The sequence below is a fragment of the Lagenorhynchus albirostris genome, chromosome 2 (assembly GCF_949774975.1).
Source record: "Lagenorhynchus albirostris chromosome 2, mLagAlb1.1, whole genome shotgun sequence".
In the NCBI taxonomy this organism is placed as follows: Eukaryota; Metazoa; Chordata; class Mammalia; order Artiodactyla; family Delphinidae; genus Lagenorhynchus; species Lagenorhynchus albirostris.
The window spans coordinates 29,877,737-29,903,384 of record NC_083096.1 but is presented as its reverse complement, the minus strand read 5'-3'; the positions used below and the strand labels follow the sequence as shown (position 1 = coordinate 29,903,384).

The 25,648-nt window shown below is 38.6% G+C and overlaps 1 protein-coding gene across 1 annotated transcript in view; it reads right to left on the bottom strand.

Annotated features, from left to right (window-relative positions):
* The window catches only part of RGS7 (regulator of G protein signaling 7), a 591,228-nt gene extending 571,436 nt beyond the window's left edge, over positions 1 to 19,792 (bottom strand). The window contains exons 1-3 of the mRNA XM_060142082.1: positions 19,514 to 19,792; positions 18,210 to 18,336; positions 14,852 to 14,929 (exon numbers count right to left, since the gene is read on the bottom strand). Coding sequence (XP_059998065.1) covers positions 14,852 to 14,929; positions 18,210 to 18,287 — 156 coding nt within the window. The 5' untranslated portion in view covers positions 18,288 to 18,336; positions 19,514 to 19,792. The remainder of the gene's footprint in view (positions 1 to 14,851; positions 14,930 to 18,209; positions 18,337 to 19,513) is intronic.
* Positions 19,793 to 25,648: the final 5,856 nt, after the last annotated feature.

Genomic DNA, 25,648 nt, shown 5'->3' with positions numbered 1-25,648 from the left:
TCTCATCGTTTTCATAGAAAAAATAGTCCTTTGTATTTCTCTGTTTTAATAAGTTTCTGTGAAAGTTCTACATAAATAGCAAGTATAATATTATAGTTTCATGAACATTGTTTGGTTCTATAATGTTTAAGTAAAACAAAACCATAACCACAAAGGAACTTGCTCAGAAATCTATTAGTAGAATAAGTCAATGTAATATATATCAAAAAATGTTTTAGGGCTTCCCTGGTGGCGCAGTGGTTGAGAGTCCGTCTGCCGATGCAAGGGACACGGGTTCGTGCCCCGGTCCGGGAAGATTCCACATGCCGTGAAGCGGCTGGGCCCGTGAGCCACGGCCACTGGGCCTGCGCTTCCGGAGCCTGTGCTCCGCAACGGGAGAGGCCACAACAGTGAGAGGCCCGCGTACCACAAAAAAAAAAAAAAAAAAAAAAAAGTGTCTTATTCCCTTCCAATAAAAACGAGGTAAACCAGAAATACAATCATCTAGAATAAGCAGGTGAGTGGATGAGAAAAGTAAAAGCTTTTCAGAATTCTCAGCTTCTAGACTGACATTATGAAGATGGTGGTTAATTGGTGGTTTAAAATCTTTTTCCCTTGAAAGAATAATTAAGGTTTCCACTAAAAACAAGGGCAATGGTTGAAACAGCAGAATCTGTTCTCAGTCAGAGGTTATATGGGTCATATAGATCATTAAGATCATTCTAGGCCATGGAATGCTTTAATAAGCTCAATGACACTCAGTCTCACTGAACTGATGCACCTCTTAAAAAAAGAAACTTCCTATCCTGAAGGGACTCATTCTACAGTTGAATGGCTGTTAGAAAGTTCTTTTGTATATCATAGGGCAATACAGTGAGGAGGGGCAAACAGAGCATTCCTCCCAAACAGCAATAGCCACTCAACTGATAAAAGTTTCCTTCTCTAATGTAGTTTTTAAAAAGTAGCATTAAGAAAGTCCATGGATTTTTCAGTTTCCTTTGAATACTATGACCATTTTGTATTTTTATAAAAAGAGGGAACTGCAATGAAAAAGGCCATGTCTTGGCAAAAATCCATATCAGTAGTTCTAGCTATACAATCACTTCCAGAAACATCAGTTGATTTATGCAAAAGCTCTAATATATGCAAATACAAAAGAAAGCAAACATTTATTTCCAGAAGCATTATTAAATTACGACACATTAGGAGTCATTAACAACTAGCAGGAAGGGGCACTGGGTTTTGCTAGTCAAATGTTCCAAACAATCAAAAATAATATCCACGAGACAATTTCCTGCACATTGATTATTCCAATCTCCACACTAATAAGAAGGGTTAAACCAAATAAAATGAAACAGCACAGCAAGAAACTAAAGACTGAGCCCACTTGTAATGGGGTGGTCTATAACCTTGAGAGATGGATTATATCTCTCAGGTTACCGGGGGAGTATGGGAAGTTATTCCAGCACCTTGAATCATACCTTGAAACCTTAGCACTGCTTGGAAAGCATCTTTACATCAACTATGCCCTTCCCACATGCACAAACACACACACGTTTCACAAAGCAAAGAATTAAGACCCAGACAGATTGTCCAAACCAACCAGTTAGTAATGATAAGCAAAGTCGGAACCGGGGACTTCAGATTAGTCCAATGTACTTTTACTCTGTAAGGGCTTAAGTGGCTATTTAAACACTCTTGAGATTGCAGCAAATGCCACTGCTTTTAACAACTTACAAAGCAAACTGAGAAACTGTCATTTTTGTCTTAGTTTGTGGAACTACTTTTTAATAAAATAGTAGAAACAAATATTTTGAATCTGTTGTAAAAATTTTAACCACAATTCTCTTTCTTCCTTCACACAGTCCTAAATCTGTCAGTTATTAAATATCCACTAAATCTGCCAAGTGATACGTTAGTTTCTCTAGGGACACAAGGGAAACCAGAACCAGATCTTCTTACAGAGCCAAAAAGATAAAAAAAAAAAAAAAAATAAGCACACATGCAAGCAGTATCTGCAGCTGGAATCAATGGTTCCCTCCTTCAGTTTACTTAACATACAGAAGCGTTTTGCTTTGGAACCAAACTTCCCAGGGACTTTCCTCTTTCTGCTTTTTAACTTGTGACTATATAAACTACTAAGCCTGTCATCTTAAAAAAAACATTTATAATCATTTTTAATGTAAAGAGCTGGAAGTTTCGTGGAGAGAAAATAAGATGCTTTATTGCTTGCATAATGTTTACACATTTGTAAAACACTTCTACGTGTGTAATCATATACAATTGTCACAATAATCCTCTGAAGTGGCTATTCCTAGCACCTCCATATGTGAGGTAAAAAAGGCTCAGGGAGTTTAAAAGATTCCCTAAGTTCACAAAGCCACAGAAGTGTGGCCCACTGCCTTGAAGACTCGGGCTACAGGGCCCATATTCCAACCCAGTAGGGAAGTCACCTTCTATAGTTTGTAAAACACAGGATTTGGGGTTACACAGACTTGATTTCAAATCCTGACACCACCATTTTCTATCTGTGCGATCTTGGGCCAAGTCTTTACCCTCTCTGGGCCTCATTCCCCTAATATGTAGAATGAGGGAACAGTACTCCCTCATAGGACTGTTACGAAAATCAAATAAAATCACACATGGGAAACTGTGTTCTCAAAGCATTCACCTTCCCTTGTCTGCCTTTATCTACCCATTGTTCACCTCCTCTGCCTTCTTTCCTTGCACCACCCTTAGTTCAAACACACTTGCTTTTTTTCTTGCCTGGACTGGGCAGGTCTCCCTTGCTCAACGGTGAGGAGTTTAACAATCATTTGATGTAGTGTGTTTCACACAGAGTGTATTTCCATAGCAAGAATTAGTCCATAGGTAAATGAGGAAATTATGTCAGACCAACATAGAAGCCCCATAGGTTCATGCACAATATTTCTTAGCACGCTACGTTTTGTGCCACCACAATACAACAGCCAAACACAAAGTATACACATAGTGGATGCAGCAAGCACTGGAGGAATGTAGCACTGCTCACATGACCCATTCTTCCTCTTGGCTCAGTCTGGCTAAATGCTAGGTTTCAAAAGGGTTTATTGCACATTTCTCTCATATATTTGTACAAAACAAACAAGCAAACACTAGATAAGGAGCCAGAACCATTTCATGGTAAGCCTGTCACTGCTCCTCTACCTGCAAATTCTGCTGCTAACGTCCCTCTGTCCTTGTTTTCATAATTCAGCAGACAATACTTCCTTATATACTCTTCCATCAAGCCACCCTCGCCTGTATTTTCTAAAGGTAAAGTCTTGTATTACTGTGTTATTTCTTTACTTATAGGGAAGTTAGCATGTTTTTATAGACATGCTAGAAGTTTTAATAAGATTTTTTTGGTTATTGCTTAATTATAACATTAAATGTTTTGGTGGTTAAAACATTTTGAGTGATCTATTCCAATTCTATTTCCTTCAAAATGCCTGTTATTTTTAGTGTGTGATTTTGCAGAGTGTGGGGCTTTTTTAGTGGAACTTATTATGCCACAGCAGAAATGTCTATATTTTGCTTTGTTGTGTGGGTATTTCTGATATACTCAGGCACCACAGATTGATGGAATAGATGGTATAAATAAATTGTTTTCATTGCACTTACTTGACTCTCTTTGTTAAAATTCAACTCAGCACCTCATCTGCATGGTTAAGAATGTACAATTTCCCACGAAGATGCTACCAAGAAGGGTAATTCTTTTTCATAAATATGCTCAACAAAATGCTTATAAAATTTTTTATAAGCATAAAATAAGGCTCATATATAGTGTTCAAATAAACGTAGGCAGTGCTGGCCTAGCTCCACAACTTTAAGTAGCTTGTGTTTTAGTATGTAAAATGATTCAATTTTCAAATCAGCTAAAAAGACATTGCAAGAAGAGCATCTTCAGCTATAAAATCTGTCATATGAGTAATTTCTAAGGTAAAGAAATAAATTCAAAAATTTTAAAAGTGTTTACTCTTATACCTAGCATACTTAATTGGCAATAAAATGAAACATATGGGGTTTTTTGTTTGTTTTTTTAATTTTATTGTATTTATTTATTTTTGGCTGCGTTGGGTCTTCGTTGCTGTGCGTGGGCTTTCTCTAGTTGCTGCGAGTGGGGGCTACTCTTCATTGCGGTGCAGGGGCTTCTCATTGTGGTGACTTCTCTTGTTGCAGAGCACAAGTTCTAGGCGCACAGGCTTCAGTAGTTGCAGTTCGCGGGCTTTGTTCCTCCGCAGCATGTGGGATCTTCCCGGACCAGGGATCGAACCCCTGTCTCCTGCATTGGCAGGCGAATTCTTAACCACTGCACCACCAGGGAAGCCCAAACATATGGTTTTAATGTGCATTTATTTTTTGACATGGGAAAATAACCTTTCCAGGCCTTGGTTTCCTCATAGGAAAACAAGAATTTTTTTAAAATTGAGTAAGGGACCTCCCTGGTGATCCTGTGTTAAAGAATCAACCTTACAATGCAGGGTATACGGGTTGGATCCCTGGTCAGGGAACTAAGATCTCACATGCCGCAGGGCAACTAAGCCCGCACGCCACAACTACTGAGCTAGAGAGCCTGAGTGCTGCAAACTACAGAGCCCACACACTCTGGAACCTGCGCGCCACAACTACAAGAGCCCATGTGCCCTGGAGCCTGCACGCTGTAACTAGAGAGGAGAAAACCCGCACGCCACAACTAGAGAAGAGAAAAACCTGCACACCACAAATAAGGAGAAGCTCGCCTGCCACAACGAAAGATTCTGCATGCCTCAATGAAGATCAGGTGTGCCCCAACTAAGACCCAATGCGACCCAAAATAAATTAAATAAATAATAAACAAATATTTAAAAATAATAAAAAATTTAATAAGTGCACCATCAATTTTATGAGGTTTTACACATACACATATATATATATAAGAAATTCACTGTAAAACTGTTGATCCTCCAATCTTGGAATGGTAAAGTGCTCTGATAAAGAATATATGATTGTCATCACTGATTCTTTACCCCCAACACTTCTAGCAAAATTACCTAGCACAAAACAATTGTTCAGTAAATATTTACTAAATTAAATTGAACTATTTACATAATTAATGCGGCAGAATTTCTCAATTATATTATTTAAAAGAAACTAGATTTATTCCTAGAAAGCAAATAGGCTGCTTTTAAAATAAAACAAGAAACGTATATTTCAAAAGAAAAAAAAACTTTTTCCCTATTACTATCTTACAGATTAAAAATAAAAGGTTTTGGATGTCGTTGTTAAGTTGGTTAGAATTTGATTTGGTCGCAAGTAACAGAAAATCCAAATCATAGTATCTTAAAGAAGACATAAAGATGGCAATAAAACTACTCTGTATGATATTATAATGATGGATACATGTCGTTATATATTTGTTCAAACCACAGAAGGTACAACGTCAACAGTGAACCCTAAGGTAACCTATGAACTTTGGTTGATTATGATGCATCAGTATAGGTTTATCTTTTGTAAAAATCTACCACTCTGATGAGTAATGTTGATAATAAGGTTGGTTATGTAGGGTAGGGATTATATGGGAAATCTCTGTACCTTCCTCTCAATTTTGTTGTAAACCTAAAACTGCTCTAAAAAAATCTTTAAAAAATATAGAAGAAGAATTCTTAATTTTTAATTTTTCTCTAACATAGAATTATGTAGGCAGGTCAGGTTCGTATGCTGACTCTATAATCATCAGGGACCCAGGTTCATTCCCTTTTGTTGTTCTGCCATCCATAATTCCCAGCTTCTACCTCCTGGCCAAGATGACTGCATTCTAGCCAGGAAGAGTAAGAAAAGGAAAAAAGAAAGGTATACTCCCTTTCTTTAAGGGCACTTCCCAGATATACACCTCTTCTGTTTACATCTCATTGGCCGGAATATATCAAATGGCCATGCCTAGCTGCCTGGGAGCCTGAGAAATGCAATCTTTATTCTAGTGGCCATGTGCCTAGATGAAAATGCAGAGTGCTATTACTACAGAAGAAGAGGAAAAGAAATATCAAGGACAGAGGGGTTTACCACAGTTTTATAAAGTGATAATGAGCTTTGAGTCAAACAAATCAATACGGTACAAGTCAAACAAATCATAGTGTACAAGTAAGTTAATTAGTTTCTAGTAAACTTTCAGAGTAAGACAGCAATGAGGAATGCTAGAACACATTTCCAAAAGATAAAGTCCTTTTGATTGAAGCCATTGAAAGTCTCATCCCAAATGACCTATACTAAGACATCTTCAAATCAGTTAATCAGTTCAAATCAGTTAAAAGAAATGTTATGAAAAGAATATACAACTGCATAAAAACAAGATTTAAGATGAAAAGAGAAATTCATTTTAAATTATCTTTCTATACTAATCTAAATGAATAGTAACTTTTCTGATTAAAATCAATTATATCTCTATTCTTACCTTAAGAATAGAATGAGTGCTCTATATTCACTAACATTTTCCAAACATAAATGTACTAAAAATAAAAGAATGGAAAGACTAAATAAAAGTCAAGGAAAGACAATAAATATTCTAATTTGAGAGAGTCTGGAATATTCTTTAAAACATTTACAAGATTCTTTAAGAGATGTGGACTGCCTGTCCCATCCCAGTAGCCCCAAAAGCAGTTACTTTATAGATTCAAAACAAATAAAACTGAATTCATTTTTAAATGTGCTATTATTTTTAATTTTTTTATTCATTAAGCTTCATCACTACCATCACCCAAAAGAGTCAATTATGGAGGTTTCACTTTAACTGTAAACTTGGAAGCTAAGGATAGAAAGGACTTTAAAGACCTCCCCATTATTAAAAAGGTAGCTCGGAAATCCAAACAAAAATAACAGAATTTTGGTTAGACATAAATCTAAGTGGTCATGTAGTTCATAGGTCAAACCATTCCTAACTGCAATCAAATCTCTTTAAAAGTTCACAAAATCTCCAAAGAAGATATGAAAATAGCCAATAAGCAAAAGATGCTCAATCATTTGGGAAATGCAAATCAAAACCACAAAGAGATGTCACTTCATACCCATTAGTATAACTACTATCAAAAATAACAAGTGTTGGTGAGAATGTGAAGAAGTTGTAACCTTTGTGCACTGCTGGTACGAATGTAAAATAGTGTTGCCACTATGAAAAACAACATGGTGGTTCCTCAAAAAATTAGAAATACGATAACCATATGATCCAGCAATTCCGATTCTGGGAATTAAAAGCATGGACTTGAACAGATATTTATACACCAATGTTCATTGCAGCATTAGCACAACAGTCAAAGGTGGAAATAACCGAAATGCCCATCCATGTATGAAAGGATAAACAAAATGTGGTATATACATCCAATGGAGTATTTTTCAGCCTTAAAAAGGAAGAAAATTCTGACACATGCTATAACATGGGTGCACCTTGAGGAAATTATACTAAGTGAAATAAGCCAGTCACAAAAGAACAAATACTGTATAATTCCACTTATATGAGGTACAAAGAGTACTGAAATTCACAGAGACAGAGAGTAGAAGGGTGATTGTCAGGGGTTGAGGGAGAGGAGAATGGGGAACTGCTGTTTAATGGGTATAGAGTTTCAGCTTGGGAAGATGGTAAAAGTTCTGGAGATGGATGGTGGTGAGAGTTGCAGAACATTGTGAATGTACTTTATGCCACTGAACTATACATGTAAAAATGTTTAAAATGGTGAATTTTATGTTAGATGTATTTTACCACAAAGAAAAAAGAAAAAGAAAGAATGATAGACCCATTTGAGCAATATGAAAAAAATGATAAAGCTCATGGAGTAAAATATGCCATTATTTTAAGGACCTAGGACAAATTATCATTTTATTTACCTTTATTTTACCTTTATCTTCCTTAAAAGTACTTATACACACTAAAGAATTTATATCTTAAATGATATATTTTCTGAGATTTGCTTCAAAATAACCAACTGGGGGAAATCTGAAGTGAGGAAGCATAAATGAAACCAGATCTACCAGCAGTTAAGAATTGTTGACACGATGTGATGGGTACATGAAGATTCTTTATATTATTTTTCTCTACTTTTGTATTTGTTTGAATTGTGTATGATGAAAAATTTTTAATATTTATTGTACATTTACCATATGAAACAGCTTTAAACAAAATCATCAAGAACCAATGAAGAGCAGCAAATTCTAAATTCTAAAATATGTATAAGAAAGACAAATTTTAAAGGGAAATCCTCCTTATATGTCATCACTTCCACTTACAGAGAAATCCTTTGGGGGCAGCATTTATAGGTAATAGTTAACATATATTAAATGTTTCCTACTTATCCAAGCTTTACATGCACTATTTATAATAACTTATCATTATTATTATTACTATCTCCATTTTTCAGAGGAGGAAACTGGGACTCAAAGAGGCAAAGTAATTTCATTCAAGTTCACAAGTATTAAGTAAATTTTAAGTCTATGGAAGGAGACATTTGGTTTTCTAAGGGATAAGATCAACACTCTTGCCTCCTCTGTCTCCATAAATCTCTGAAGACTTTCAACATTAGCTTAGCTCAATTTAGTTCATTTATTGAGTACTTACTAAGTGTCAGAAGCTGGGCACTTTGGGCACTGTGCTAAGCACTCAGAACTGCAAACAGAAGATACATATCAACATAATATTTATTTCAGAAACCAGATGACCCAATATAAATAAATTTTCCTAACACCCAGTTCTTCCCTTCTCACAGCAGTAATCACTCTATGATAAGTTGTCTGACATCTGTCCTCACCACTGTAATATAAGCTCAGTGAGGGCTCAAACCCTATCTATCTAGACCACAACTCTATCCCCAATGCCCACACAAGGCTCAATCAGAGCTGAGGCTCAATGTATGTATGGCGTACAGAACTGAATTTTGAGTGCGCTGTCAATTCACTAACTTAAATGGAAGCAACACAGTGAAGAGGCAAGAATACGGTCTTTGGATCAAGCATTCATTCATTTATTCACCCACTGATTCATGTGCTTAGGCACTCAATATTCAGAAACAGCTATTATGTGCCATTTTTCTAGGTGCTGGGAACACAGCACTGAAAAATAGGAGTCTCCACCCTCGTGGAGCTCACCAGCTCTGTTACTAATTCCTGAGCAATCTTGGGCAGTCACTTAGTCTGCATAAGTCACTTTCAGCTTTCTTATTAGAAAAACAGGATGCTAATAATCAACGTGCAACATATTTTAAGGAAATCAGGTAATACAGATAAAAGCCTTGACACTCAATAAATAACAACTATTTTAATTACCAATAAACCAAAAGTCAAAACCCAAAATACTAAATATAAAACAGAGCAAGTGACAAATGGCATTAATTTCCAGAGGAAATGCAACTAAAAAAAGTTCAGCAAGAGAAATATTATTAATAATATGTTCTATGTGTACTTAATTTTCTTCAAAATGCTTTGGTATACATCATTTTAAATATTAAAGGTGAAAATTTTCCCTAGATTTCTGTACTAGAGAAAAACTTTCTACTGAGCCAGTTTGCCTAACGTTCAAAAGCTTCTGTGTGGCCAAAGATGGTTAGGTAGATTTATATTGGTCTTGACATCTTCCAGCAATGACCAAATGGGGGAAAGCATGTTAGCTGGACCTCTACATGACCTACAGCCATGGGGACACTCAGCAAGCAGGGAAGACTTGGCAAGGAGAGTTTTGCAAAGTTTATTCTTGCAAGGAACCTCAGTAACTTCCACAATTCCCAAAAAGAGTCTGTATTACCTGTCAATCACTCTCAGTCAAACATTCTCACTTATACTTCATCTTTCCAATGATTCTGTAAAGTAGTCTCCAGGAGAAGTTAACACACTTGCCCAAATTTACACAGCCAGTTGGGGGCAGAGCAGGAATTCACATCTAGCCCTTCTGACTTGGAGACTCTGTCACTCCGTCATGAACTACTACTTTCCCTAGACTACTGCCTTCCTTTCAACATTCTGAGACATATGAAAGAGAAGTGAGCTTAAAAACAATGGATTTCTTTATAACCCAATTTTAAACTCTGAACAAGGATTCCAACCACTTTAAATCCCTTTTACCCGGGGCTTCTGGTTTTCCCTCAGTCTTATTAGGAATTGGAATGGCTATGATGTATGTTTGAGACACCATAAGATAGAAATTAATTGGAATACTTTCAACATCAGCAAATCATCTGAGATGCTGCGAGTGCACTTCCTGGAATATTCATGGCATATGCAGACTTTAGTCTTACTGAAAGACAGCCCCTATCATCTGACCTCTGGAGGGCCAGCCTGTGCAGACAACTTAAAGTCTCCATAGGATGAAAAATAACAAAACATCAACCCTTGGTGTCATTTATTATAATATCTCCTAATATCTCCTTAGCAGACCATGGTCCTCCTTTAAAACCTTACATCTGTATTATTATTTTAAAAAATTGTTTGTTGGGCCCTACTTTGTTGCAAGCACTGCATGCCAAGTCTCAAGCTAAGTCTAGCATTTTCTTTTATCTCTTCTCTTGGGTTTGATGCTGTTTTTCCAAAGGTCTTTATTCCATAATCACTATGCTATCAAATATAATAGCCACTAGCCACAGGGGGCTATTTAAATTTAAATTATAATTAATTAAAATTAAATATAATTTATAATTCAAGTCCTTGGTCACATCAGCCACATTTCAAGCGTTCAACTACCCTCTGTGGCTAGTAGCTACTATACTGGACAGTACACAGAATATTTCCATCAAGATAGAAAGCTCTATTGGACAGTGTTGCCACAGAGCATCAAATTCTGGGTTTTCATCAGCCTAGAACTTCCAGTCAGGATCAAATCAAAGACAGAACTACTACCAGGGTAGGTCAGTCAGTCTAGTTCCCAATCTTATCATTCCTGGGGCTCCAAATGCTAAACTATAGTTGAAGGGAAAAGGGAATCTAGTAATCTGTTTATAATGGGTGATTAAATACCCTGGAATAATCCATAGATGCCACAGAGTAACCAGGATGCTGATTTCTTACTGAAACTGAACTACAAACACAAGCCTTACTGCATTTATTTTAAGAGAGAGACACACACACACACCACAGAAAGACAAATAAAGACCTGAATTCAACCTGTGTGACCTTAGACAAATCATGTTACTTACTTCTCTGATCTTAAATTTCATAATCTGCAAAATTAAAAAGTAGATAAATTCTTAGTTTCCTTTTACCTCTGAAATTCCAGAATGCAAAGGCTTTATTGAGTTTACATAATACCTAAGTAACTATGCAGACTTCAAAGATATATTAGATAATAATTCAAAGGGCTTATTAAAAATAGAAGCTAGCTATATTGAACTAATAACATAAGACAGGACACTCATTGTGTCATAAAATGGTATTACTAAATCATCTTACAGAATCTGCCTTTTCAACTACCAGAAAGACATGACTGGAAGTGGTTAAAATGTTCACATTTTCACCTTTATCAAAAAATATAGCAACATACTGGACCCCATGGAACATACAAGGTGTTTCATTAAATAAATAGTAATAATAAAAGAATAGTTATTAGAATTATATAATGTAACTATTATATATTATAAATTATGTTATAATTATATAATTATTATTATAGCATTTTTGAGACATTCATTGAGGGTCTAACATAGGCTACCTCATTTTATCATCAAACAGCTCTATGAAGGAAATGTTTCCTTATTTTTTGTCATTTTATACATAAGGAAACTGAAATGAAAGGAGTTAGGTTGCTAAACCACAACTGCAGAGCTAAACAATGGCAGAGCCATGACTTAGAACCAAAACCGCCCAACTACAATGCACATGCTTCTACTTCAGCACACTGACTCCTTAAGAAAATTTTACTTGCTAATCACCAGAAAGGACCTAACATAAGAAGGCTTCTAGACTATTCTTAAGAACGCAGCTAGAACAAAGCTGCCATTTTCCTACATATTTTTCCGGAAGACAGAACAACTTCTCTCCCTGGATAGGCCCCTCAGTCAAAATTTTTTCTAGCCTAGGCCAGGTGGCAATTTTAATGGAGCTGAAATAACCTTCATGATTGTCTATTAGAGTTCCAATGTCCTGAGACCTTTGTTAATTGAATTAGACACAAAACAAAGGGAATTAAAAAGAGGGAAAGTTAAATTTTCATATTGCCTTGGGCAAATGGCAGAGAAGTGGGTCTTTTTTTCCCTAAGGAACTGCATACCCACATTCACATTTACAATTATTTTATAATTAGATTGATATCTTGTAAGATAGAAGCCTCTGTAACTCTGACATTCAAATGCCTCCTTTTCACAGCTATGAAAGGGGGAGCAAGGGCCAACTACTTGTGTTGCTTGTTTTCCACAATATCGTTTTCAAGGAGACTTAATATTTATTAAGTCACTAAACTATCCAAACCCAAAATATTTTCATATTCTCTGCAGTGATCACATTCCATCAACCATACTACTGAAATATACCCTGCTTTCCATCACTCAATAGAGCCACAAAGGCTATTATAAGGCAATAAAATTCCTTCACAGCTTCTCCTTTCTACATCTGCACTTTCCTCTGATCCATTAGATTTGGGGAGGTTGGAGGTGAGAAACGGAAATAAAATTCAGGCCACAAATTCTTATCTTAATCCCACAAATAGTACTGATAAGCAACAACTGGTGAGGAAAAAGCTCCACCATGAAAGGCTTTCTTGCTCCGAACTCAAGTTAATTATTACCCAAAATTCAACATTAAATTATTACTCATAAAATGTCTCTATCTACTTCTCAGAAGTATCATAGATGGTGGTCCTATCCTATCTCAGGACGCATTTGTGTCACTGAGGGAAAAACAGGTCTGCATTTGATTCAAACAGATTAAATTCATATTTATAGTAGACAACATCCTTTAGTCTAGGAAGGTGCTTTCAAATAATGCATAGAGAAGACACTCCATTTTGGAATTTTTTAGAAATGGAATCTTTCTGATGCCCGCCTCCCATCTGAGCCCCTAATTTAGAAATCTGAGGGGCCTAAATACCTTTTGTGATTATCCATTTGCAAACATTCCTTCCTTTTCTAACAGGCCTTTCTCTGGTTATCACTTAGAAATATTCTTTACTGTACTAACATGTAGCTGCACCCTATACCCAGACAGATCAAGATAACTAAGGTTCAAAAATGTCAAAGGCTATTTTTGATAATGGAGTTCGAGGAGGGAGGAATGTGACACCTTCAAGGTTGACCACACTGGACAATCCTGAAGTGACAAATGCACTGAGTTAGTGCCAAAAATGTCAGCTAACTCACCCCTAAGAAACTAGTGATGTCTGTGACTAAATCTTTTCCAAAGAAGAAAACTAGTCACTCCCCTCTCTTGCAAATATATCTGTTTTCACAGAACAGACTTACTTCAGAAAAAGCTTTCAAAGGCAATGTCTAGGTCAAGCCAATCAGCAGAGGTCATCTGCCTACTGGGCTGATAGCTCCCATTACACCTTTATGTAAGAAAGGCCAGTGGTCCCATCTTACTCTGCAAAAAACAGAGCAGTCTTAATCTTTCAAGACTAACCTTCTGCCACTACCACAATATAATACCGAGTTTAAAAGCACCTGAATGTCTGTGTATAACAGGTACTCAAACAAGATGGTACCTGCTCTCATATCCAAAAGACATCATTTTCTCTTTCACAACTAAAATGAGCAGCATCTCAGGGAAAATTATATCTTCACCCTAGGTCTTTTTTTAAAATATTTATTTGGCTGCATGGGGTCTCAGTTGTAGCACACGGGATCTTTAGTTGCGGCATGCGGTACCTAGTTCTCTGACCAGGGATCAAACCTGGGCCCTCTGCATTGGGAGTACAGAGTCTTAACCGCTGGGCCACCAGGGAAGTCCCCACTTAAGTCGTTTTTGAAAAGTGAAAAGGAAGAAGCAAACGGAATGAGAGTGACTAGATGGAAAATGAAGAGAGAGGAGGGGAAGAGAGAATGGGTAAGGGAAAAGGTGGGGGGGAGGGGAGAGGCATAGTGAACTTTATAGGTTTGCTATTTCCAAAATATGTGTTCATTCCACTAAAACAGTGAATGAGGAAAATATTTTCATTTTCTTTTCTGACAACCGGAAGATAAACTGTTGCTGCAATAATAACAGAAATTATTGGTCATTTTGAGCATTCTTGCTAGTAAGAAGCCAGCATTCCAGCCAATATGAAATATTGGCCCCAAGGTGCCCTAGAAATTTTGTTTTTCAAATGCAGGAACGTCAGCTTCTGGACAAAAAGTGATGTATACTGTCTCGTGGGCAGCATGCTGGCCAGACACCAAATTTACAATGTGTCTCCTTGTAACCCTGGGTTCTAGCTCAGCGATCCTTTACAGCCAGTACCACCCCCAGGAATGAGAGCTTTACCCAAAGCAGACCAAGAATGACAGTAGTGTTTGAGTTCTGAGTTTTCACCTCTACATACTTTTCACCTCACTACATTTCAAGAAGCTAGTCTGAATCCAAGGTGAGTTGGAGCTAGGTGGGTCTCTTCTTAAAGAAGTTGATTATTTCTATTCCCTTCTAGTTAAGGTCTATCTGAAGGGAGCTTAGGAAACCCCAGAAATAAAAGTGGTTAAGCTTCACATTTTATAAACTTTTGAATGTTTTCAAATACATAAAATGACATAACCACACTAACTTAATCACTTGCTTATAAAAAAAAAAGCAGCATTATAAATTGAAAAATTTGTAAGGAAAATATTTTGTCCATATGGATTTTTTTAATGTACCTCTTATATCAAATGAAGCCTACAGAGAGCCCTCACATTAAGCCAAAAAGGTACTGGCAAATATCCGAGACTGATTTGCAGGTACCAACCCTGATTGTGAGGCAGTGTTGAGACAGGCTGGGACCTGGGACCCTTTGCTGCAGTGCTTGCACCTGGATGAACGTCTCCTGCAGCAACAGAATACAAAGAAACTATAAGGGACTAAAAATAACTGTGTGCATGTGCAGCTGGGGCAAATTATGAACAAGATACAAAAAGACCAAAACCCCAACTGCCACTTATGAGGCGTTCAGAGCAAAAGCAGGGTGCTGTGCATGATCCCTGCACCCAGCATCACCAAGGGAGTGGGCAGACCACCCAAGCCATACCTCCAGTCCAGTCTCCTGGACCCGCCCCTACCCTCACCCCATTTAAGGGACCAGCTCACCCTCCACTCAGGCAGCAAGCAAGGGGAACTGTTCCTTGTTTTCACCCCCCTGTGCTGCAGTGGGCATCCCAATAAACCCTTGCCTGAATTTCTCATCTGGCCTCTTATCAATTTCTATTGATTAAGGAGTCCAAGAACCCTGGTCGGTAACAGTGTTACTAATGCCTGTAGCCCTCACTATGGCAGCACTCACTCTGCCTGGAGGATCATAGTTCTACCCACTGAAAATACATTTTTCCCGAACATCGCTAAGGAATTCTCCATGGAAAAAAGATCCCTGGAACTTTCCCATTATTTTGAGGAATTCCAATAATCCATATGAGGATAATCATAATGGAGAGACATCAGATGAACACAAGAAATTCACAAATCCCAGCTCTTTTCTGTGCATCACACTTTGACAACCATTCACTGTTTTCACTGCCGCACAAGAATATTCCTAAACCTCATTCATAATCTACCGAGAAAAAATGGAAACAGCACATGCATATCTTTAGTAGGTATAAACCATCAGAATCCTGGGCAGTAAACAAGAGGTGGCTTGCAGGGAGGGGAAGTGGTGAGAACACAGAACCCACTTTAAGAACTGTGTTTCAACAGTGAACTAGAAGTGGAAAATTGGCATGAATCAATAAAACAGCAATTTCTCTAACTATTCTCTTCACTGATACTAAGCAATGCACTGTGAGGCTGAAGCTCTTTCCTAACCTTTGACTGACTTCATGATTAATAAGCATTTGTAACAAGTCGCTTATTCTTTCATGCAGGTTGAGCAGTTGACATATGGAGTCAACCTACTCCTTTCCTTTTTACCCCTCTCCAACTATTCTGCTGTTCTTCACATTAAAATCTGGCCTCTACTGAGAAGATATTAAATGTCAAAGCCCACATAAGATACAAAAAACAGAGGTAAAATGGTCATATAACATCATGTTGTATGTCTGTCTACAGACATGGACCATTTGACTTGGTAACCAGCAAATGCTAACCAAGAACAACTGTGTTTCTTTATACAAATTATCTGGTATTTCTTTATATATTATTATTTATATCACAAACAAAAAGATATATGTTCAGAGAATAAAAGGATAGACAGGAAATGCATAAGTAAGCATTATGAGTAAAATTTACTGGTGTCAACTTTTTTCCAACAATGATTTATCAGGGAAATCTTTTCTAGAAATAAATTGTATGTGTCATTACCCTAAACAAAAAGCTAGGAAAAGGAGGGCAAAGAAGTAGCACAAGCAGTTCCAACCTTACCCAACAGAATACAAATGCTTAAAAGAAATGAGGCATTACATTCTCTCCCTGAAGTTATCATAACCTGTTAATTTATAAGTAGCCCTAACGGCAATTTGATGCTAAACAACAATTTATAGAGTGTTTCAAAATTAGCAATATGAAGCTTAGGTACACTAAATAATCCAATAACTATCTATAAAACTCCTAGCCTCATTTTTCACATATTCTCATGATAACTGACTAAATGAGACACAGACTGATGTCATATTAAGTTTATTTCTAATCAAGATTAACTGTTAGGTGTCCAATCAATTCAGCCCCTGATCTTTTAATAGGGAAACAGAGAATATAGTGTTTGACCTAACAAAAATAGCTAACTACTGATAATTTTACAGAAGTCCAACTCTCGACATTGCACAAACCTATAAGGTAGAATTTACAATTCTCACATCTTGCATATTACAATATTCAGTCATACAAAACAATAAAGAATATTATAACTTCTTTAAAAAACACATAACTGCCCCTAAGATAGTTCTTCTCAGAACCACATCTATACAGAATGGGCAAATATCCAGTAATTTCAATCAATGTAGGAAAATAACAGTAATAACTTAGGCTCAAGTGGATTATTTTCTTGATTTATCCAGTTGGGATGCTTTAAGACTAAAATAGGCAATTTTTTTTCCCTGTGGGAAAAAAGTTTTACTGTGCTATCCCAGACCCACAAAAGTGCATTCATAGGTACACAATGCACTACGGTCTACAAGGCTAGCATTGACAGGATGTCCATGCATATTCACATCAAAGCAATAACAAGATTTCCTCAAACACATATCATCACCACCTCTTAATCATCCTGGCTCACATAGAAGGAGAGTTTTCATTTAGTATAGGGCAAGGTGGAAAGCTTTTCATCTTTATTCATAACCAGTTCTGATCCTCTAGCAAACTCATCCTAGACTCTTCAATGTGCTCGCACTAATCAAAATCTTTAACAATTTCCTTCATTTCGAGGTCTGGTTTCCTTTTTACCATTGCTAGTGTTAACTAAAGAAATCTTGCCCCATAAGCACTACAGATAATATGCTAAAGAAAAATAATCCCAGCATAAAAAGCAACAGAAACAAATGGTACAGAAGTTAAATAAAAAATACTGCTTCCTGAATTTTAGGAAGATTGTTGACTATAACCAGAATGAACTTACCTAAGCAACCACTCTGAAGCATACACAATATTCAAATACACCTTTATTATGGTGGCTTTAAAGCTAAGATTTAACTTAAAAAAAACTGGAATTGTTTAATTAAAATTATTAAACCACCCATACATTCACAGCCACATTCACTCTTGCCCCAGAATTGCAAAGTAGTCTATTTTCATTTCTAAAATGTTATACATTTATATAATCATTATAACCTAAATGCTTAGAAGGAGTATAAGAAAAAGCTTCTAAAATCTATTACAGATGCTATAAAATCATGTACGTAACAAACAAAATATGTGGGATGTCCAAACTTGCTGCTATTGCTGACTGCGGATTAATCTATGTAAGATCACCAGGGAAAGTGTGAGAACACAGTATGAGTAGCCTCATTTACTTCACTGTGTCTCTACACATATGCATTACTTGAGAATGTCAGATCATCCTCAAGTATAATGTGCAGTCACTGGGGATTTGGAGAATCCATAAGGCCACAAAATTGATCTGAGGGAAAAAATATTCAAGGAAGCCAGAAGTTTCCCTTTTTCCACAAAAGTGAAGAAATCCTTACCTTTCTGTACACCAGCATGTTGGGTGATTCATCTGCCACCCCATTGCTGGTCTGCCCATAATTATTCCCCTGGGCCATGTCACCACACACGTGGTCCACTCTTAGATACAAGAATTATCACTCCTCCCTGCAAGAGTCAGAGAGACATCAGTGAGATCCTAATGGTAGTACTTAAGAAGGTTGACTTTTTTTTTTTTTTTTTGCGATACGCGGGCCTCTCACTGTTGTGGCCTCTCCCGTTGAGGGGCACAGGCTCCGGACGCACAGGCTCAATGGCCATGGCTCACGGACCCAGCCGCTCCGCGGCATGTGGGATCTTCCCGGACTGGGGCACGAACCCGTGTCCCGTACATCGGCAGGCAGACTCTCAACCACTGCGCCACCAGGGAAGCCCTTAAGAAGGTTGACTCTTGATTCATCTCCCCCATCCACAGCACCCATCCCACAATGGAGCATGCTTAAATGCTGGGGCTGGCTTGCAAGAAATAGCACAGAAATAGATTTAAAAAAAAAAAAAAACTGAATTTACACCTACAGTACTCCCAGGGAATTATAAGTAAGAAATGAATGACAATCTTTTAGTTAAAATAGTCATTTGACTATGGTTTTAATTGACTTGATTTTCTGGGTACTCATTTTTTAAAGTGTTTAAGGCTCACTGAAAAAAAAAAAAACCACCGTTACCATTTCCATCCTATGAGTTCTCTTCTCTCCCAATACTGCATCTCCACAGTATCTTCGGTGTTTTCCCCGAATGGGCAGAAAGGCAACACCCTGTGGCAGCACACTTTCTCCCAGGTGTCTGGCTAGTTTCCCGCATGCAGGCGCATCAGAGAGGCCCATTCCCCGAGCCATTCTCCAGTCATGTGTTTCGTCTTCATTCCCCTAGGTCTCCCGCACAGAGTCAGGGAGCGTCTCCGACTTTCACCTGCCTGCACTGCCGGCCACTGGCTCCTCTCCCCTCGGCCCACTCGGCTTCGGAAGTCACGGCGTAACCCTGCCCAACCTTTGCAAGAAGGCATCAGAAGGTGTCCCGGAAACAAGACCAGGTGGGAGGTCGGCCCTTTAGGCAATTACCTGGGTCACCGTGAGCAGCACCTAACTGCGGAAGCCTCAGAGTGACCAGGCACTGAGGGGAAAACAAGCAAGCCCAGCTCGCCTGCTTGGCTCTCACGGCGGCAGCAAATGGCAGGCGAGCCCAAGCCGCGCGCGGGAGCCGGGCCAGCGGCAGTGTCAGCCCCGAAGACCGGGTCGCGGGGCTCTGGGGCGCCGCCTCCCCCCAACCCCCACCCCCAGCCACGTACCTTCTCCTGAAGGTCGCGGCCCGAGGAGCCTTCTTCCCGGCGGCTGGGTGCGGCGGTGTCAGCGCGCGGCCAGCTTCATCACCTCCGCGCGGGCACAGGGCTCTGACGGCCCGCGCTCCGCCGCTCCCTCCTTCGCTTCGCTTTGCTCCCGGGCTCTCGGACCACGAGCGCGCGCGGGACCGAGACGCCCGGCCCGTGCGCGCGACTGGGGAGGGAGGAGGGGACTGTCACGTGGGACCCGGCGTCCGTAGGTGCTGGCTAGGGGGCGGGCTCGGCTCCGCGCGGCCTCGCGGCCCCTCCGGCCCCGCCGCCCCACAGTCTCCTCTGTGGGAAGCTGCCGCCCTGCCCCAGCGCGCGCAGCCCGGGCCCTTGCACACCCGGCCCGGCGGTGTGCGCGCCGCTGAAGGCCTGGCGATGGGAGTGTAAGCCGGAGAACAGGAAGGGCGATGGGTAGGTGGGTGGATGGATGGAGGCATGCAGGAATGGATGGAGCCCCTTGCAGCCGGCAGTTTCGTCACGTGTCTGATGACTTCGCTGACTGTGCGAGCGAAGCAGATGATTGTTCATCGTTATGCTTAAATAACGAGAGTAGAGAGATATTGAGACATCCTAGGAGTGAAGGAAATGTCCAGGATCAAATGAGTCATTCAGCCCGTTTGCCTGCGACTTTCACAGCTTCCTCCTAAGTTAGAGAAACGGGAAATGATCTGGAGGCTGCCAACTCGAGGGGAACATCTTGCCACCTGTTAAAATGAAGGCACATCCCCAATATCTGGTTTCTCTCTCTGACAGATGGTGCTCAGAGGAACTTTCACTCACTTACTCTCAACCTCCAGCAGTTTTCAAAGAAGGTGTGGGGTGCTGATCCCCCATAATTATTCTTCAGGTTGCTGTCACTAATTTTTCTGTGAGGATTAGAGCCACATTAAGAAGAAAAATCACTTGTGTCCCAGTTATAGTAAAAGGAATTTGTGTGTCTGGCTTTCAGGGGCAGGGTTGTGAAGTTATAAATACCTGAAATTTTCCTTCCACAGCTGGGCCAGGTGTGGTGGAGAGACAGAAAATAATCAAGCCAGCCCCTCCTAACATCCTAGGTAAGAATAGAACTTACCCCTGGTGAGGACAACTGTTCAAAGCAAACCCAGGGGCCATGTGCACCAGTTCATTTCCCCTGTCCCACCCAGGTCCTGTCAGGTTTCACTCAGGGAACAAATATTTATTCAACCTATCCTCTGTTCTAAATACTACAGGGCAAAGATTACTAGCCCAAACTACATTTACACACACCCTAGACTGACCCATCTCCCACTCTTCCCCAATTCCCAAACCGTTTCCATGGTGTGCTCTGGAAATTGTGATCCTTTTCAGCAAAATTGCCATTTTTTCAAATTCTCTATATATGTCCTTAACCTTCTTACCATAGCCAAAAACTACCTCTTCCCCTTCGGCCCCTCTCTCTTCCCCTTCACTCAGTCAACTCCGGGAAGTTGTCATGAACTGGATTAATAAGTTTGGAAAGACTAACTGGGCATATTCACTCAGTTTGAACATTTTTCTCTTAAGGAAGAACTGCCTGAAACAAGCAGTCATTCTCCTTCACATCTCGAGGTAGAGATTCTGTCCCTATAGGGGACACCCAAGCTCAGCACTGATGGAACATTCCCATCAATCAACAAACTAACAGAATAGAGCTAACATTTCATATTTTATGAACGAGGTGTAAAATATACCCCATCCATCTATCCACCCATCATATAGATATGATATCTATATCTATGTGTAGATTATCTTAGGTAAGATATGTACATAAGATATCTATATGTAGATACAGTTATAGATAACGTGTAAAATCTCCCTTGACACACTTCCCACTTACTTCTGTCCTATTTTTCTGCTTCCTTTTACACCAAAAACTTCCTCACCCGAATTCTGTCTTGAACCCATTCTATTCTGACAATGACTTCCTTGTTACTAAATCAATGGTCAGTTCTCAATTATCATGTGAATGAACTTTTCAGAAGTTAAAGTTGATCCCTCTCACCTTCTCAAAAACTTTCTACATTTGGTTATCAGGACACCGCTGTTATTTCTTTTTTTTTCTTCTAGTTTTATTGAGACATAATGGACATACAGCACTATATAAGTTAAGGGTGTACACCATAATGATTTGACTTACATATATCATAAAATGATTACCACAATAAATTTAGTGAATGAAGATCCACCATCTCATATAGATACAAAAGAAAAGAAAAACATGTGTTTTTTCCTTGTGATGGGAACTCTTAGGATTTCCTCTTAACAACTTTCATAGGTAACATGCCACAGTGTTAATTATATTTAATTATACTTATCATGTTGTACAGTACATTCCCTAGTACTTATTTAACTTGTGACTGGCAATTTGTACCTTTTGGCTACCTTCATCCAATTCTACCTCCCCCCCACCCCTACTTCTGGTAACCGCAAATCTGATCAGTTTTTCTTTGCGTTTGTTTGTTTTTGAGGTTTAATTGACCTGTGAGGCTATGTTAGTTCCTGTTGCGCAGCATAGTGATTCAATATTTCTGTACATTTCAAAATGATCACCACAGTCAGTCTAGTTACTGTCACCATATGAAGATAGTACATAATTATTGACTATATGCCCCACACTGTACATTTCATACCTGTGACTCATATATTTTGTGTCTGTAAGTATGTACCTCTTAATCTCCCTCACCTATTTCTCTCATCCCCTCACCCCTTTTATTTCTTTTCTACATTTCTGGCTGCTGTTTCTCAGCCTCATTGCTTGTTCCTCTTTATCTTTTTCACTTCTAAATTTTGGTATGCCTCATATCTCAGTCATTGGGCTTCTACTTCTCTCAATTTACGAGCACTCCCTAGGTGAGCTAAATCAGACTCAGACCTTCAAATGCTTCCTAAATACTAATAACTCCCAAATATATACCTTTAATGTAGACCCATGCTCTGAAATCCAGTCTTTCATCTGCTTGCTTAACACCTCTATTTGAATATCTAATTGGTGTCTGATCAGCTTCATGATAACAGGGATAATGTCTGTTTATCTCACTGCTATATAACATCTCAGGCATAGTACAGTTTCTGGCACACAGTAGATGCACATTAGCTAAATGAATAGATGTATCTAATAATAATAATATGATAAGTAATTTTTATATTTAGTAATACATTCTTTACATTATTATCTCATTTAATCCTCACTAAAACCCTGCAGAGGTAGTTATAATTGTCATGTCTTTTACACTGATACACCAGTGGGTAAGGGGAAGATTAGAAAGCTTACATAAACTGTCCAGATACAGCCCACATAACCAATAAGTGGCTGTGCTGGTTGTTACTGTGTCAACTTGGTTAGCCAAAACTACATTTCCCAAGATCCCCTTCCCTGTGTGCACGTGAGCAGAGTTTGCCAAAGGAGGAATTTGTGCAAAATAAGGAAAACAAAGTGAGATAGCACCTATTCCTCTCTGAAGGACTTTGTAGTTTGACACGGTGACGCACACAGAGTCCCAGAGCGTTCTAGCATGTCCTTGCTCTCCCTCACTTCACATTCAGACATTCCTAATTCCCAACCCTTATGAGCAACCACACACATACCAAGAGTCTGAATGTGGACCTAAAGGAGCAGTAGCCATGCAAAGACCATAGCTTTCCGCTGACTTTCTACCAGCTTCCTGTAATGGTCCCCTCCAGCACCCGGCTATGTCTGGCTTCTGAGATATCCCTGTAAGCGTCAACTTGCCCACCGACACAAAGGCCTCAGAGGGTCTGGTAGTGACTTTTCTCAGATATTTCAATTGTGTAAACTATTGTTCCTAAAATACACTTCCATTATACTAATAGTGGTTCTACTTCCCTGACTGAGTGGCTGGCAGTGTTCATATCCAAGTCTTCCTGGTGCTTTTCACTATTTTATGAGAAATCCAAGTTAGGGAGCTAAAACCTTGAAACCAATAACTACATGAAAATGCAAAACTGAATGATAGAAAGTATGTGAACTGACTGAAGGGAAGGGGTTGACATTCAAACTGAACTCTTCAAGGACTGATAGGATATCTCCATGTAGAGATGATGACAGAAAGGGTTTTCAGTAAGACACAAAGGCAAGAAATTCTGAAATGCATTAGGAAATTAATAAGACCGCCATTTACAGGATTCCTACCATATCTATATTTATATATATACATAATTTATATCTATATTCGTCCTATACATTTTTTTTAATTCTCACAATTTCTGACAAAATTTACCCCAAAAGCTATGTAAAGAAACTGAGGTTCAAGCTAGGAAACTTGACCATGGTCATATACCTTCTAACTATCAGAGCCATGGAGTCAAACATGCCTCTGTGTGTCTCCAAAGCCCTATGAAAAAAAATGTGCAAAAGTGCCTCTAGCAACACCATGAGTTTAAAAAAATCCAGGGGTCTCCCACCAAGATGCCTTTCATTCTATTGTCTGTCTCATCTCTCATCCCACTGTCATCCCTCCACATACCTAACTTACACCTTTCTCTCTGTGCATTTATGACTCAAGAATGCTTCTGACTACTTACCCTTGCAAGGCAAATATCAAGGAGGAAGATTCAAGGAATAACACATTTCACCATTTCTTCTATTGTTATTATTAAGCCTCATTAAACAATTCATAATTTGTGTTACAGAATATTGGAAAAAAAATTATGTCCATCACCTTAACATTTCTAGGACTCACATTTTTCATATATAAACTGTGGAAATTAGACTAGATCACCTCTCAAAGCCTGTCTGGATCTTAGAACATAAAGCTTTAATATGTTCTTTTTTGTATTTTTGGCCTCTGTAATGACTTTTTATGTTGCAAACAGCAAAAACAACATGGATATTTTGGGATGTTTTTCTGTTTCTTTCTTTCCAAAACCATGTAAATATGTGAGTCTCAGATATCATCGCTCAAAATCACTTATCATTTTCCTCATGGACCCTATATTTTGAGATATTTTTGTCAAACAAATTAAATTGTAAAATGTAATAATGCATCCATTTTTTCATGCTATATAGAACTCCTGAGCATCAGGTAAAAGTCCTGTTACTTCACCAAATAAATGTAATTCCACCCCAAACAATGACATTTAAGGTTTTTGTTGTTGTTGTCTTTGTCTTTAGCTTCAGTCTTACCTTAGAAAAAAATAGAATTTGATTAATATTTTTGAAATATTGGAAATAGTTTATTTGTTTGCTGAGTGTTGTAACAAAGCATCACAAACTGAGTGGCTTAAACAACAGAAATGTATTCTTTCACAGCTCTGGAGGTTCGATGTCCAAAATCAGGGTGTCGGCCAGGGTGTCTGCCCTGACAGCTCTTCCCTCAGATATTGCTGAGGCACCCTCTCAGTGAAGCCTACTCTAAATAACTTATTTGAAGTTATGCCCCCTCCTGTCACTCCCCTTCCTTTTTACACTGATTTGTTTTCTTTTTCAGAGCATTTATCACCTTCAAACATACAATACAATTTACTTATTGATGATGTTTGTTGTCTGTCTCCCTCTGAAAGAATTTAAGTTCTGCGAGGTCAAGCATTTTTCCTCTCCTGTTCACTGCTATATCCCCAGGGTCTAGAACAGGACTTGACATATAGAGAGCACCCAGTAATTATTTGCTGATTTATTGAGTGAATAAATCAATGAACATGATTCTGTTTGAAAAGAACATGGTCTATGACTTTGAACAAAACTGAATTAACATCACGTTCCACAATAGATGGAAATGATATGCTCTTCAAACCTGTTTCCTGTGTGTCATAAAGGGAAAGAATAATTCCTTTTCCTACTACATGCCCACTCCACAGAGAAATGCTTTGAGAATTAATTAAACATTAACATAGAGAAAGCACTTTGAATTTCTAGAAGAAAGCACTTTACTGATTTGAGGCTTTTATTGTGTGAAAGAACTGCAAGTGACACAGGGGCAAGTACAAAGATGAGGACATGTTAAATGGATAATGCTGGTCACAATATTACATTGGCATTTTATGGGATAATTGATTTGAGATTGATATAGGCAGGGTGAAAAAAGCAGAGTGGTTTAAGAAATCTTAACCCAAATGACAGACTTTTAAGAAATACTTTCT